This window comes from Anopheles gambiae, chromosome 2 (genome assembly GCF_943734735.2).
Source record: "Anopheles gambiae chromosome 2, idAnoGambNW_F1_1, whole genome shotgun sequence".
NCBI lineage: Eukaryota > Metazoa > Arthropoda > Insecta > Diptera > Culicidae > Anopheles > Anopheles gambiae.
Window position 1 is genome coordinate 117,297,154 of NC_064601.1, and position 15,562 is coordinate 117,312,715.

Sequence of the window (15,562 nt, forward strand, 5' to 3'; positions counted from 1 at the left end):
TCTCATAGCTGTGGGACACTTCATAGACTCTTACAGGGTTTCCCACGATTTATTGGTCAGTTCCCATGATTTTTTGGTGCGTTCCCACGATTTTTTGGTTGTATCCCATAGATTTTTGGTTCGATCCTATAATTTATTGGTATTTTCCGATTGGATATCAATACAATTAGACCAAAAAATTCTGGGAAACGACCAAAAAATCGTGGGAACGCACCAAAAAAATATGGGAATCCACCAAAAATTGATGGGAACCAACCAATATATCGTGGGAAACCCTGTAGGGGAAAGCGGGGCAAAATGGGCATGTTAAGCAATTTACTGAATATTCCTTTGAATATTCCACAAAACACAATTTTTGTTTCATTATGGTATACCTCCACCATTTATCTATGGATTAAAATTGCCACATATAATGAAAACAACTTAAAAACAATAAAATAATGTAAAATAAAAGTTGATGTTTTACGAGAAGCTATTTTGACACACGGGGTAAAATGGGCATAGCCCTGGGGCAAAATGGGCATATGTAAACAAACTGTGAAACGTCAAAACACTGGGGCAATATGGGCCACAACAACTGCGCTTAGGTAATGGTCTATGCTTTTGCGCACGTTTCGTGAAATTTATTTTTCGTTCTATCTTTTGATTTGCTGGTCAGAAAAGCCCTTGAAATTCTTCCAAAAATATGTTATCAAAATTATAACAGTTTTTACACGTTTAAATCTACAAAATCGAATGTTTTGAAGCTGTGCCTGTTATCATTATTGAGGCGACAAATACAACACCATAGCCTCACCACGCGCCGTATGTCAAAAGCATCTGCCCATTTTGCCCCAAGCGTAACTGCCCATTTTGCCCCACGTGAAGCATTTTTGTACTTTTTATTATATTAGTAAAAATACGCATTCAATCGCCTTGCTTTCTTCAGACAAATTGTAAAGAAATATCATATCTTTAAAAATATATCATGAAAAACTTCAACGCATCCCTGTGACACACGTTTAAGCTTATTTTCGAACTGGCAAAAATTACATCAATATGCTGCTAAACCTTATTTTGCATTTTTCTTAGTTATTTGTTATGTAAGGGTTATGAAACTTACATGGTGTTCATAGAACACTCTAATGAATACATTTTGAGCATTGGAAAGCATCTTTGTAGTCAAATAATGCTTAAATAGAGGGTGCCCATTTTGCCCCACATGCCCATTTTGCCCCGCTTTCCCCTAAGTGAAATGAACTTAATGTAATGGGACTAAACCACCATCGTTGAACAAATCCAATAGGAATTTCCAAGTAGCCATAGAGCCACAAGGTAACGGTCAGTTTGAAATGATTATACCAGTGCGAATGACAGCTGTTCGCGAAACGTCAACGTGGACGTTTGTTTATTATTGTGTTTTGTTCCCCTCAGCAGCACGCAATTTCCCGCCGCAATGGAACCGGTACACGAGCAGACACAATTGTACAATAAAACTTATTTTGATGTAAGTATTGATGAAATCTCTCACTTCAGACATTCAGCATTAATAGTACCTCATGCGGATTATATGCCCGTCCTCACAGGCTTTGCACAAGAACCAGGAGGAGACGTCACGATGGACGGCGTACAAGCAAGAACATGTGGATCTGAAATCGAACCTACGCATGTATCAGAAAGCCCCACGGGCCGATATAATGATACCGATCGGTTCGAAAGCGTTGCTTCCAGGGCAGCTCTACCACACGGGTGAGGTGATGGTTAGCCACGGATGTGGCTACTTTTCCGAGTGTTCCGCCGAGCAGGCTCAATCGATCGCCGATCGTCGTATCCGGCTGGCGGAGGAGCTGCTGGCGAAGTACAAACGCGAGCGCGAGATGTACAGCGATAAGCTGGAAGTGCCGCTCACGAGTGAAGCATTTGCTGGCGCTGAAGGAGGCCGTGAGATCATTGAAGAGTACGACGAGGAAACGGAAAAGCGATGGCGCGAGGAGCACCGCCTTCGGGTGCGCGAAAGCAAGCAAAGGGAAGCGAAAGAGCGAGCGGCGAAAAGGGACACCGCGGAGGAGACCAGTGATAAGGAGCTGTTTGCAAAGCTGGAAGAAATGGAGCTGCTGGAAGAGTTGGAACAGGAAATGGACCAGCTTGATCTTCCGGCCGGTGGAGACGGTGACGGTGATGATGATGATGATCAGCTCGGACGCTTGATGCGGGGAGAAATCCGATTGAACGAACGTAAGCGAACTGCTCATAATCCAACGGAGGATTTAAAGGAACGCAAATCTGTTGTAGACTTTCAGAAGCTGGAAGCGGGAACTGAAACGGTCCGCAATGACCAACAACAACAACCGAAAGAGAATGATACCCCAACCCCGGTGGAAGAGGTCGTTGAAGTTGAGGAGGAAATCGAAACGACGGATGATGAGGAGGGCAGTGAAGAGCGAGGGGACGAAGAAGAGGAGGATGATATTTCGGCCGAATTTGCGCAACTCCTGCTCGAAACAAAGAACCACTCCCAGAAGGAAAAGCTCAAAGTCTTCAAAGCGAAGCTCAACGACGTCCGGCAGCGACTGTACCAAAATTCCATCGATCTGGTGCAGAAGGTGGACCTGTATCAGCTGCACGACGAACTGGAGGAAGCATTAGACTTTTTGCTTTCTACGGACGAGCCAGAGAAGGAGCAGCGTAAAGCGGAGACACCGTCGGAACCAGTGAAAAAGAGTAGCAAAGAAAAGGGACGAAAAATCCAATTTGCTGAGCAGGATCAGATTAAGCTGATAGACAACCGGCACCAGGAGAAACAGGCAGATGAGCGGGAGATGTTGCACAATAATTCGAAAAATACACTCTTCCTTCCGATTGTACACACTAACACGTGTTACGAATCGCCCACGACGGATCAGATTGTATCGCCGGCCGATATCTATCGATCGTTTCTGGCGGAATCCATCAAGCAATCGCCAACGGAGGAGTTGAAGTCGATCCTCAAGAACCCTAAAACGACGTACCATCATTCTGTTACTCTTCCGGAGCGTCCGAGTGTCGCCAAACAGCCCGCTCGTCGGCCAGGCAACGAATCGAAGGAGTCAGTGGCAGGGCTGAAAGATGTGGTTGGGGAAATCGTTGAGCATCACACGGTCGTTGGTCGGATGGACGAATTTGATGCACAGCAAGCGGTGGTTCAGCAGCAACAGCAGGAGCAGCAGCAGCAACAGGAACAGCAACCGAAGAAGAAAGTGTCCCGGTTCAAGCAAACGCGCAAGTGAAATAAACTGGTTACATTACCGTGTCATCTTAAATCCGTTTTTCAAATCAATTGGTTTTGTTTCCAGTGTTTATTTTTCACACGACAACCAAGGGGTGACCTCTGTACAGAGATCGCCTTGGAGACTCCCGTGCTTGACGGGGGAAGTAGTATCGCCTACAATGTTCAGTTCCATACGCGGCCTTCTGCACTATTAAAACCCTAACTTTTGTGATTCACCTCATATTGCTCGCTTCCCTTGCGTCATCATTTAACGGTAATTCTTACAATTTAAAGAAAAGGGCACCACCGTCGTCCTCCCTCTTTGTCTGTCTGTCCGTCCGTCTGACCCATCGCGATGATGGTGTGGTGGTATTCGATGGCGGGACTCTATGTGTACGGAATTCATGTATTTCTTCACCTTTTTTTTGCAAATGGTTGCGATGTTCGGCAGGGAAAGGGAATGGTTTTTTGGTTCTCCTGCGCTAATAAATGCGTTCTCTCCATCTTCTCAGCCGCTTCTCTGTTTGTTGTGGTTCGTTTTGTTGCACGTTTTTGTCGTCATGCTTAGCAGGCGTTGCTTACTGCTAAAACCTTTGTTCGTGGAAAGGATTTTGTTCCCCATCCAGTCCATAGCTCCGGTTTCAACAAACGGCGAGAAGAGAGCAAAAGAGAGAGAGAGAGAGACACTGTTGAGACTCACAGAGTGCTTTACTTCTCGCTGCTACCGCCGCGGGCGATTTTGCGCAACATTCGATTGCCGCAGATGAACGTAAACAGGGCCAGCGGGATCAGGTAGCGGATCGTGTCGAACATGTTCAACCGCAGCCAGAAGATGCCAAACAGCACCAGAATAGCACCGAGCCCGAGATGGAACCCGATCGCACCGAGCGACAGCGGGAAGTTCTTCACGTTCACGCCCAGCTTGGCCCACAGCCCGAACAGGATCACGAGCGGTGCGATGCACAGTGCGGTGAACAGGTCGGACACGAAGCGCGGGGGACGCTTTTCCGGCGCCCGGAACTGGTGCACAATTTCCGGCAGGGGTTTCCGCGAGCTGGCGGCCGCATCAACCGACTGCTGCTGCTGACTGTCGCCGGCGGCAAACTTCAGCTCCAGATCGGCCAGATGCCACTGGAAGGAGTTGGAGAGCAGCGCGTCGCCCACGATCAGGCGCACCTCGTACAGTCCGCTCTTGTGGCCAAAGTCGGCCGCACGCGCACCCACATCCATCTCGAACTTGTACGCCTTGCTCGAGTCGGTCTCGGCAACGAAGATAATCTCCTGTCGCGTTTCCTGATGGCGCAGCAGCACGAAGCACTGATGGACGGTGATCGGTTTGCCGCTGGCGTCATCGACCAGCGCCGTCTTCAGCACGACCTTCTGCTGCGAGTCGGCGTTCAGCACGGTGGCCAGCTTGGACGGGTGGGTCACCGACTGGCGCTTCACGCTCGACGCGGCACTGTCCGTATCGCCTACGCCGACTTCCAGCGAGCTGACGCGCACCTTGCCCAGCACGCTCACCTGCAGCTGCTGGCGGTAGGAGGGTGCGGCATCGACGTCCACACGGTAGAGACCGCGCGTAGGCGAGGCCGACTTCAGATTGTACGTGTACAGAGTCGCGTCGTCTTTGCTGGGCACCAGGTTTACCTTCGAAACGAGCGCATCGTTGGTCGTGCGGGACACAACCGTCGTCGAGAGGGCGGCCAGTGCGGGCGAAAGCGGCTTACCGAGCAGGTCACATACGCGCACACTCAGCACGGGTGATTCGGGCAGCAGCTGGCCATTGCCGGCCAGTCGGACACATACCGGAGCGATGGTTTTCTGCGAAGCCAGCAGCTTCAGCGCTTCCAGCAGCACGCTAACACCCTTCGGCGTTTGGACGGAGGCCCGCGACAGGAAGTAGGTGGCGAATTTGACCGCCTGGTCGGCCGTGATCGGGGCCGGTTTCGAGAGGCTCGTCGCCAGCTTGAATCCACCGTTCACGATGAGGGCCGTAATGCTCAGGCCACCTTCGAACTGCAGCATCTTGCCATCGACCTCATCGGCCTGCACAAACGCTTCCTCGATGCGATCGTACGCGAACGAACCGGCCGTACCGAGCTCGGCTGCCACGGCGAACGCGTGTCCGAGCGAGTTGAGCGAATCGTCCTTCTTCAGCACGGTCTGCAGGTTCTTGCCCAGCGTGGTGCGCACCTTCTCGTCGACGGCGAGACCGGCCAACTTGGCCGAATGGAAATTGTAATAGATTTCCTGCGCCGTGGTAGCGTCCTTGGCCAGTGCTGCCTTCACTGCCGTTTCGACCTTTGCCGGAAGTGCTTCCTTGCAGCCGAAGTTCTTGCGTGCGCCGATCAGGTAAAAGTTTTTCTCGAAATCCTGCACCGTAGAAGAGGAATAAGCAGGGGATTTGGGTAAATTTCTTCCGGGGTTTTGGGTTAGGGTTTACTTACGTTCAATTTCGATTCACTGTGCAGCATAAACAATCGCTTGCAGGTGCTGGTAACATCACCGGCCGGAAGTGCCACATTCGCGGACGCATAGTACAGTGATTGCAGATCGTTCGACTTCAGTCCCTCGCTGAACACCTTCGCAAAGCGCTCCTGGTCCTGTGCTGTGAGGTGGCTCGACACGGTACGCTGTGTGGCGGGTGTAGCGGCCAATGCGGCAACCACCAGGGCGGCCAGAGTTAAAAATCCTGCCGAAAAGGAAGGGCAAATCGCACAGTAGCATCAAAGTTTTATCGTAAACACACACACGCACACGTACACGCCCGGTGCATTGGCCTCGATATCGGAGGGGGGTAAGCCGCCGGTTGGTCGCGAACCAGGTTTTGGTGCGAGAGGTTTCCACTTACCCAAAGGATTCATGCTGCAGCCGGGTGCTCGGTGTGACGACGTGGGAGCTGCAACAGAACGATTGCACGGACAGGGATAGGCAGCCGACGGGAAAATATAGTGAATTCACCGATAGTGCGATGATGTACACGGACCACGTCAGACGAAAATCGAAGTTATTGTTGGTCTTGGTGTTCTTCTTGTTCTTCAACTGTCAGCGCACGAAGCGACGACTTGACAACACAACGATTTCAGCGCATCGCGCCCGTACAACATGGTGAGTGTTTTTGACGTTACAAAATAGCTGCTTCTCGCTCATTTTCTCTACCCATCTTTTTCTCTCCTACAGTGCTCGTTTCGAAGTGTCCTTTTGTGCCCACCTCTCTCACTTGGAACGCGAATGGCCTCATCAGAAACGGCACGGAATAAATACATTAAAAAAGCACCATTAAAAGTTCAATACCGGCTTTACCCGATTCCACAGCAAAAACGTGTACGAGCAAGTGAGACGGTGGAGCGAAGATGAAAACATGAAATGTAGAAGTCCGTTGGGTCGATGAGGGGGAGATGGAATTTAACTGCCATTTAACTTTGTCCACCAACACAGTCGCACACTAGAGCGAGCTGTTTTGTCTGGCGGCCATCTTGAACCCTCTAAAACCCTCACAACGCCTTTCAAAAACGCTCGACAGTGGAGAGAAAATCACACCGATTTGGAGCGTCCGCGAGCTCACAAACTGCAGTAATTTGTTGTACGAGCGCGCGGCGCTGTGTTTATACGTACCGGGGTCCAGTTCTGAGATTGGGATCGATTTGCACGTTGCAAGAACTTTGCATGAAATTGGGAATGTTTTTGTGCTTTGGGAGTTGCCATGCGTAAATTATTCTCATTAGCCGACTGCACTGTTAAATTTGAGACTTTTTTGTGAAGATAAGATATGTATTCAGTGTCGATTGAAAAGCACATGTCCTTGGCCTCTCCAGATTTTTCCCTAATAAAGAATTTATCTTTGCTGAAATGTGATCGGTTAGCATTTGAATAATACAATCTCGCAGCCCCTCCTGGTCTCCGCTGCCGTTTTTATTCCAGCATTTCATCGGAATGATTCGGAGTTGAGAGCAGAGCGAGATGGTGAGAGAATTTGGGAAAGAAAACTTGGCCGGTTATACACTTTGCAGGAATGTAATGTAAAATTGTTTATATATAAAAAGTTTGGATGATATTTGTTTCATTAAAAGATGCTTCTTTGCGTGTTTTATGAAGTAAAATTGGTTGCACTGTATTTCGGAGTAAAATTTTCATTCGAAAACAATTCTTCTCCTCACATCCAAACTTACAACGATAAGCATCCAAGCAAGCGCTAGGGGTTTACGCTCACGCTCACTCACCGCCAGGCGAGCGCCATCTCTTTCGCGCTCAACAGTTGGGCCGGTGCGGGCACACTTCGGCTTTCGCGGGTGCACACACGAAGTCGCAGCAAGCGCGCTCGAGCTGCTCTCTCACGGAAAAAGATGGCGCACTTACTTGTGGGACGGAGCCGTTTGCGGACGACCCGTTCCGTGTGTGTCTAGGCTCCGCGAACACTTTGAGCTGGAGCAGGGAATCAGTTTTCCCCCGGCCGTCCGCAGTGTGTGCGTTTGCCGTGCGCGTCTCGCCAGACTTGTGTGTGTGTGCTGTCGCCGCCCGCGCGCGCACCCTCCCCCGTGTGTGAGTGGTGCTGGTGCTGGAAAACCGTCTTCCGCGTGGAAAAAGAGAGGGGTACGCATTTCCCCGGTGCAGAGAACGCGCGGGTTATTTTTTTTATTGGAACAAGTGAGAAAACAAGTGAGAAGATAAACAATAGCGAAGAATCACTCGAATAGCGAAATCATCCAGCGTTCTTGTTCGAGACGGGGCAGAATCAGTGTGAGCGAGAGCAGAATAACAAACGAAACATATCGCGTAGTTCAGAGAGAGAGAGCAAGAAAGAGAGAGCGAGGGCGAATCTAAGGGGGTGTATATTGCGAGTGCGAAGTACCGTGTGGTTGGTGGCCTGGTGTTTGAATATGCGAGCTTTTTCAGCGGGTAGTTTTTGATAATTACAGCCGGAAGTAGTGATTCGCCCCAGCGAGCGTGCCAAAAAGAAGAAGCGTTAGAGCATGTGCTGAAAGAAGATTTACCTCGGTGGGGAGTTGTTTTTCAGTTCAGATATTCGGAAGGCACAAAAGCAAAAATAATACGAGATATAAAATATTTCGCTCGCCGTTCTAATCTCAAGTTCCTATCGGTTGCGTGTGTGTGTCTGTGCGTCTATGTACACGCGTGTGTTTCGGTGCAGAGTTCTTCGTGCCAAGTGAGAAGGAAAGCAGCGTCGTCTACATGCTTGGGCTGTAGAAAGTGCAACACGAGCAGCAGCGCCGTACAACATAGCAGCAGGCTCAGAAGCAGCAGGTGAATTTGTTTCTATGCTTCAGAGGTGGCCAGAGCCCACACACAGCATCCCAACGAGTTGAAAGCGACGAGTGCATGTGCAACGGGCAAACAAGTGCAACGGGGTGGCGAGTACACGGCGTAACCAGGCGCAGCAATCATCAAGATGGGCCGCAAGAAAGGATCTGGAAAAGCAAGTAAGTGATCAATCCGGGGGAATCCCATTCGGTTCGGTTTAAGTGATCAATCGGGAGAGATTGCTGGTGCCGTGACCAGGAGTTATGGCTTTGCTTCTTTTTTGGACGTTCCCTACGATAGCACCTGTTTATTGTAGCATATTTACAACGGCTTAGGTGCACATGTATCTGTGCTGGCAGGTAGAATAGGGAAGGACCTAATAATTCAGGTACAAGGGAGAATAGTAATTGTAATAGATTTCTGCTTAAAGTATGCTTCCTCCCACTGAACCAATTTAATGTGTCATAAAGCACAAAAGGGGTAGACCATTCCAACGGTCGAGATGCTCCAGGTATTGAACGGAAAGGAGAATCCTTGACCAAGCGCCACTTTCAACCTCTCAGACACTTGCTGTGTTTTGGTTTTTTTGTTTTTGCTGCTACCGTGGCGATGACTCGCATGGCGATAGATAGGATGGAACATTCCGCACAAATGCAGTATTACAACACCCAGCCAACTTAGCATAGAATCGGGCCCGGAGAAGCTTCTCGCGCATTAAAGCGAACTTGCGTTTACTGATAAGAGTCATCGACAATCGACAACAACTGCTGCTGGCAAAGATGGTCGCGAGCGAGAGCCCGACATCGCCTGCTTGCCACGGCACAGAATCTCTGCTCGTTGCGATGGTGACGTTGGACGGACGTTCTGCAGGCCACATTCCAATCAGGTGACCACCACACACACCTCCCCACTCACTCTTCGCAACCCTTCGAGAGACGACGGTCGAACACGGGCTTACAGGGCTTAAAATATCGTCTACAACTACTTTCTGCTGCCGCCTTTGCGATTCCACTCGGTCATCTGTCTCATCATCATCAGCAAGCACTTTGTCGTCCTTTTGTGACCGATCGCAGCAGGCGCACGTTAGTAACACTCGCGCCAACAGTGGACTCCGTACACTGACTTTCACGAGGAAAATCCCACTCGCGGTGGGAAGTTGAGGGGGGAGAGAGGGCGGGGAGAAAATTCGTACATTTACAAATCTATTTTCGCGGACTCACCACCGAATGACCCATCGGTGTTCCGCCGTTAGGTAAAACTGGTCACCCCCCCGCCAGTTGGGCGGAAATATCGTTCGCCGAGGGGCACCACTTCGGCCACCAACAAAACAGCAGTTTTGCCACATCAACCGCGCACTGATCGTCTTCGTCGTCGTCATCGTCGTCGTCTTCGGTATGGACATTCCGACCGAGGTTGGGACCAGACAGCAGGGTGTGTGTACCTCGGGGTTGCGTCGACAGGCAATGGCTTTGGAATGTTTCGGCGTGAGTGGGAGTGAAGGGCATCACATCGGTTTTAGCATCGGCGTTCTGGCCACCGCCACCACCCCAAAAGCGTGAGAAAAATCGAACTCGTACCTCAACTTATAAGCAAGCGCTTTTATTAGATGTCTATTTAAAGAAAATTTGCCCAAAACGAACGCTAGCGTAGCGTTGGGACTGTCGTGACAGCGGGGCAAACAGAGAGGAAAAGCGTACTACAACTCGGCGCACATACACACACACACTTGGGAGTATGCAACCGAATATCGTCCGAACCCTCGCTTCATCGCGATTCTTGTGCTTGGGAATGTGGGTTTGGACGGTGGCGTGGTTGTGGCGTGGTGGTGCAGGTTGCACAGGCTGCAGGTGCAAACGAGTCACGAGCTGCACGCGGACTGCTTTCAAGCGAAAGGCACGAAAAATAGCTACCAGCCTTGCCTCCCACCCAAAGCCCCCCCATCACCAAATATAATTTCTGCCGAAACAATTTAACACAAACCGGGTCGGTGTGTCCCCTGTTTCGTTCCGGGCGTTTTCGTGCAGGAAATAATGTCGTCCTATCGATCAGGAAGGTTGAACGGTACATGCTCACCCCGCAGGACATGTGTGTGTGTGTGTGTGTGTGTGGGTAGCCTTCGATAGGCAAATAAGCTTCACCCAGGCCAGACCGCTCGGAGGTGTTCCACGGATCGTAAAAAGGACATTCGTCCTTGGTGCCTTTTTGGGATATGTGCCGAGGGGTACTGAGGAACTGCACTGGCGCCGGGGTAGCAGAACGAGCAATGAATCGGGACCAAGGATAACCCGGGGGAATCCCTGCTGCGTGTGTGTGTGTGTGTGGTTCAAGTGGAACCCCGATATTCGAGAAACTCGCCTTCTTCATCCTATTTCTCCCTCTTCTTCTTCTGCACACTCCTCCGTCTGGGTTTTGTGTGTGCGTTGGCGCCAAACATCATGTGTCGAAAAATGAACATCCCGAGTTTGGCGTGTTTTGTGCCGTACCGGTTTCCTTCTTTCGCGGGGATCGATTCTAATAATAAGGATGCGTGACGGACCAACATATGTGTGTGTGTCTGTATGCTAAAGAGGGCAGACGGGTAAATGGAAATAGATGTAGAGTTTTTGGCAAAGCTGATGAGCCGTGACAAGCGTGAAGGAAGAAAGGTTTTGACAGTTTCCGAGGAGAAGGATCGGACGGCCCAGACATTATGGGTGCGCTCGTTTGACACGTTCGAAATTGTAAACCGAACACCACACCCCCATCGTACGCATCGCGGGTGGTTCTGTAGGAAGAGTGGTGGGCTTGCAAATTGTTGCTAAAAGCATGCAGAAATTGATACAACTTAGAAAATAGACAATAACAAGCTCAATATGATGAGATTTTATCACGCCGTCCGTCGCAGTTCCTGGTGGTGCATTGCTAGCGAACGGGTGTTGTACACTGATAGTCGTGGCATTGAATCCCATCCAATTAGAGAGAGGAAATAACAATATGTTCCTTTTGAGAAACGTTTTGAATTGAAGTTAAAGATGGATTAGAGTTTGTTTTTACACGACCATGATTGTATAGAATCTGTAATGCCTACTAGGATGGATAACGGATAACGGTTAAGAAAAGGTACTAACATTCCTTAAACATGACGACACTTCCTCCATCACATGCAGTTTTTAAGTTTGAGATAAACCTTACTCTGCTCTGTATTTCCATCAAAAATGGACTTTGTGTGGCTGCACGGTTCAAACGCCTGCCTTTTCCACCCTGGCGCGAATCCAAACCTAGAGGATAGAGAACCCCCCAACCTCCCCCTCCCCTGGTAAGAGGTGTGGTGGTAATATCCTATCGGTTCAAATCCCATTCTCATGCCCCCCATCTCCACCCATTTCGTCCTCCTCAACCTCATTAGCAAACATCCGCAACTATTCCGGGCCCGACGGCCAAGCCGACCGCGAAGGTTTCGGTCGTTCTGGAGCGCTTGATAACCGTCTGCTGCCACGGAACAGAACGTCCCGGGCAAAAGGGTTTCAGGAGCGTCAACGGTCCAACTCTATTTCACCAAACTAATTTCAGTATTGGCCTACCAGGCTAGTTACCTCTTTTCCAAATTAAATTGGGAGGTCTATGCCGTGGAAGCGCCGCTACTGATTTCGTAAAGCGCCGTCGAGAAGGCAATCGTATTCGCCCTGGTTTCACCCGGGAGAATCTTAACACCAAATAGAGAAACGCACTCTTGAAATGCTGGTGTAAGACTGATTTATTATAACTATTTCCTCCTTTTATACTCTAAATTACAAGCTATCATAGCCTACTAAGAACAAAATATAAATTATTTAATTATAAATTCAAACAGCCACCTTTGATGTGGTCGCTGCGCAACATTCTCCGACCCGTAAATAATCCTATTTACAATAAATAAGCGCAGCCAGTCAAGAGTTATGAGGGACGAAGTATTTTAGCATTCGAAGTATTTTCGCTCGTAGCATCAATAAGATTCCGTTTAAGATGATGGCTAGAATGCTTCAAAAGATGTTCTTTTTGCTCGACATCTACTACTGCTACCTTTACCGCCGGTCGTTTTATAATAATATTTCCTATTTTAACCTCTACTGATCGTACTTGATTATCTTTTGCTAGATTTACTTGCACTACTCGCCCTTTCATCCATTTTCCTGGCAATCCATTTTCATCCACTAATACAACTATATCCCCTTCCTTCAACGGTTCTATTCGGGTCGTCCATTTGTTTCGTTTGATAAGCGTTGGTAGATATTCTTTTTTCCATCTATCCCAATAGATCTTGGCGTGATGCTGAACAAGTTTCCATTGTTTCCTATCTACAGGATTGGTCTCAGATATTTCTGGAGGTGCACACTCGAAGCTTCTTCCGATCAAAAAATGATAAGGTGTTAAAATTTCGTCGTCTTCGCAGCTAACTGGTATATCTGTCAATGGTCTTGAATTTACCATTGACTCTATTTGTATCAGCGTTGCCCGTAGTGTTTCCGGAGTAGGTTTTCTTTCGTTCCATTGATAGAAGAGATGCCGCAACGCCTTTTTTACGGTTTGTATCAAACGCTCCCAAGATCCGCCAAAGTGTGGAGCTGCAGGTGGATTGAAAGTCCACTTGATGTCGAATTTCAACGCTGCTTCTTGTCCCATACGATGATCAATTTCATTTACTAATTGTTGAAGTTCCTTCTCAGCTCCAACAAAATTTGTTCCGTTATCGCTGTAGAGGTGCTGGACTTTTCCTCTGCGATGTTGGAAATTTTTCAAACATACCAGAAAACTATCTGTGTCGAGTTTTTCAGCAAGTTCGAGATGAATCGCTCGTGTTGACATGCATGTAAATAACGCTCCCCATCGCTTTTCCACGGATCGCTTCACTGCAACTTCTATCGGTCCAAAATAGTCCACTCCAGTATGAGTGAATGGTGGTACATATGGATGTGCTCGAAAATGCGGTAGAGGTGCCATCAACGGTTCTTTCGGTGTAGCATTTTTCAATATACACGTTTGGCAGCATGCTTTCACATTTTTTAGTACTACTCGAAGATTGATTATCCAATAGATCTGCCGCAAAGCTCCTATTACTACGTTGTCTGCTTGATGAAGGTATTGCTCATGAAAGTTTCGTACTAACAGCTTTACTATGCGAGGTTTCTGAGGCAATAATATCGGTAATCTTGTTGTCATGGAAATAGCAGCAATGTTTTCTAAGCGACTTCTGGATCGTAGTATTTTATGTTCGTCCAAAAACGGCATTAGCTTATGTATTGGACTCTGTTTCTCTACTACTTTTCCTTTACAAAGAGCGTGATATTCATCCGGAAATCCTTCGATTTGAGCTTTGCGTATCAAAGCCCTTCTTGCGACATCGACATCCTCAGGATCAATTTTTTTCTAAAATTTCTCCCGATCTTTCAAAAAATCGACGAATTTCTTCAAAATGGTTGTATGTTTCAACAATTTACTCCATGATGAATAGTTGTTTTCCGGAATCAAATCGACGATTTGATGCATGGCTACAAATTTCTTTTCTTCATCCGTCTCAACGATCTTTTCTTTTTTCGGCCAAAACTGCTCCTTCTCTACGAGAAAATCGGGTCCATTGAACCAAAGTCGCGTATCTTTGATTATCTTAGTAGCAATATCAGCGGGATTTTCTTTTGATGGAACCCATCGCCATTGGTTGGCACTTGATACCTCCAAAATTTCACTGATTCGATGGGCCACAAACGAATGATATTTTCGGTGTTGATTATTTATCCACGACAAAACCGTTTGTGAATCACTCCAGTACGTTGTTTTCTGAATCTGCAGACGTAATTCCTTTGCTATTGCTTCAGTTAGACGAATACCCAACACAGCCGCTTGCAGCTCCATCCGAGGTATCGATAGTGTTCGTATTGGTGCCACACGAGCTTTTCCAGAGATCAGTCGTACCACGTAATGTTCTTTGAAGCAGGATCGAAGATATACACATGCCGCAAATGCCTGATCTGATGCATCGACAAATGTATGTATCTCCAGCGGTCCTTGATTATTGATTAGTAATGGCCTAGGAATTTGTAGATCCTTTGCACCTTCGACCATGGTTATCCATTCTCTCCATTGCTCGTACAGCGAATTGGAAATTTCAGTATCCCAATCGTTTGAAGAAACGTGTACAGCTTGCATCAGGATCCGTCCATGTATTGTTAGATAACTGATCAGCCCAAGTGGATCATATGTTCTCATGACCGCACTTAACAATTCTCGTTTCGTAGGCTTCTTATTATTTCCGATGTCTGATGATATTCCTTTCAAGTTCACCTTATAGCCGAAACTGTCCGCAACCGTATCCCATTGTACACCGAGGATTTTCTCCACGTTCGATTGCTTCTCATCCATTGATAAAGGTTCAGGACGTTGTTGTCGACGCTCTTCTGAAATACTGTTCATTAGATCCTTATTGTTTGTAATAAAATTCCTTATGTGGAAACCTCCGTTCTGATGCACTTCGATCACTTGTTGAACAGTATTGACAGCATCTTCCAACGAAAAGAAGCTGTCCAAATAATCATCAACGTAATGTTGACGAATTATTGGTTCTACTGCTAACGGATGCGTTTTCTCGTGTTTTCTAGCGTTTGTATTTTTTACCACTTGAGCGCAAGCTGGTGAACATGTTGCTCCAAACGTCATCACTTGCATCACAAAAGTTTCAATCTGGTTGTTCGCATCTCCTTTTCTCCACAAAATCCTTTGTGAGTCTTGATCCTCCGGCCTTATTTTCACTTGATGAAACATTTCTTTTATATCGCCTACCACACAAATGTGTCCTTCACGGAAGCGAATCAAGACTCCGAACAATGAAGCCATTTCATCTGGACCGACCAATAGCTGAGAGTTTAAAGACACATTGTTGATTTTTGCAGCTGCATCAAAAACCAAACGCGGCTTCGGAACCGGCTTGTTTTTATTAACCACGATGAAGTGTGGCAAATAAAATGTCCTGGGCGTATGCTTCGAAACTTCAACCGGCGTTAATTTTCTGATATATCCTTTGGCTTCATACTCCTCAAACGTTTTATTCGCCCACTCCATCAACGCAGG

General features: G+C 47.8%; 3 protein-coding genes across 4 annotated transcripts in view; 2 read left to right on the top strand and 1 right to left on the bottom strand.

Moving 5' to 3' along the window:
* The first annotated feature begins 1,388 nt into the window (after window positions 1–1,388).
* LOC4576345 (unconventional prefoldin RPB5 interactor-like protein) lies at window positions 1,389–3,278 on the top strand. 2 transcript variants are annotated; one of them, XM_061663384.1, is made up of 3 exons: window positions 1,389–1,486; window positions 1,566–2,214; window positions 2,272–3,278. In XM_061663384.1, exons 1-3 carry the CDS (start codon window positions 1,436–1,438, stop codon window positions 3,243–3,245), a joined length of 1,674 nt encoding a protein of 557 aa, XP_061519368.1. In that variant the 5' UTR covers window positions 1,389–1,435; the 3' UTR covers window positions 3,246–3,278. The 2 variants fall into 2 exon arrangements, with proteins under 2 accessions (XP_061519368.1, XP_001237049.2); XM_001237048.2 differs by having other exon boundaries at window positions 1,566–3,278.
* Window positions 3,279–3,299: 21 nt separating this feature from the next.
* Window positions 3,300–6,328, bottom strand: LOC1269588 (dolichyl-diphosphooligosaccharide--protein glycosyltransferase subunit 2). Its single transcript, XM_308231.5, has 3 exons — window positions 6,078–6,328; window positions 5,674–5,918; window positions 3,300–5,599 (listed from the first exon to the last, which is right to left on the bottom strand). The coding sequence occupies exons 1-3, from the start codon at window positions 6,088–6,090 to the stop codon at window positions 3,935–3,937; spliced, it is 1,923 nt and encodes a 640-aa protein (XP_308231.5). The 5' UTR covers window positions 6,091–6,328; the 3' UTR covers window positions 3,300–3,934.
* A 1,168-nt stretch (window positions 6,329–7,496) lies between these two features.
* LOC1269586 (uncharacterized) overlaps window positions 7,497–15,562 on the top strand; it is a 49,995-nt gene continuing 41,929 nt past the window's right edge. The window contains exon 1 of the mRNA XM_061649428.1: window positions 7,497–8,664. Coding sequence (XP_061505412.1) covers window positions 8,634–8,664 — 31 coding nt within the window. The 5' untranslated portion in view covers window positions 7,497–8,633. The remainder of the gene's footprint in view (window positions 8,665–15,562) is intronic.

Coding starts and splice junctions, on each gene's coding strand:
- LOC4576345 (XM_001237048.2), top strand. CDS start 1,436: ATGGAACCGGTACACGAGCAGACACAATTGTACAATAAAACTTATTTT. Junction 1,487..1,565: donor ACAATAAAACTTATTTTGAT/GTAAGTATTGAT, acceptor CCGTCCTCACAG/GCTTTGCACAAGAACCAGGA.
- LOC1269588 (XM_308231.5), bottom strand. Junction 5,600..5,673: donor ACAGTGAATCGAAATTGAAC/GTAAGTAAACCC, acceptor TCTACGGTGCAG/GATTTCGAGAAAAACTTTTA.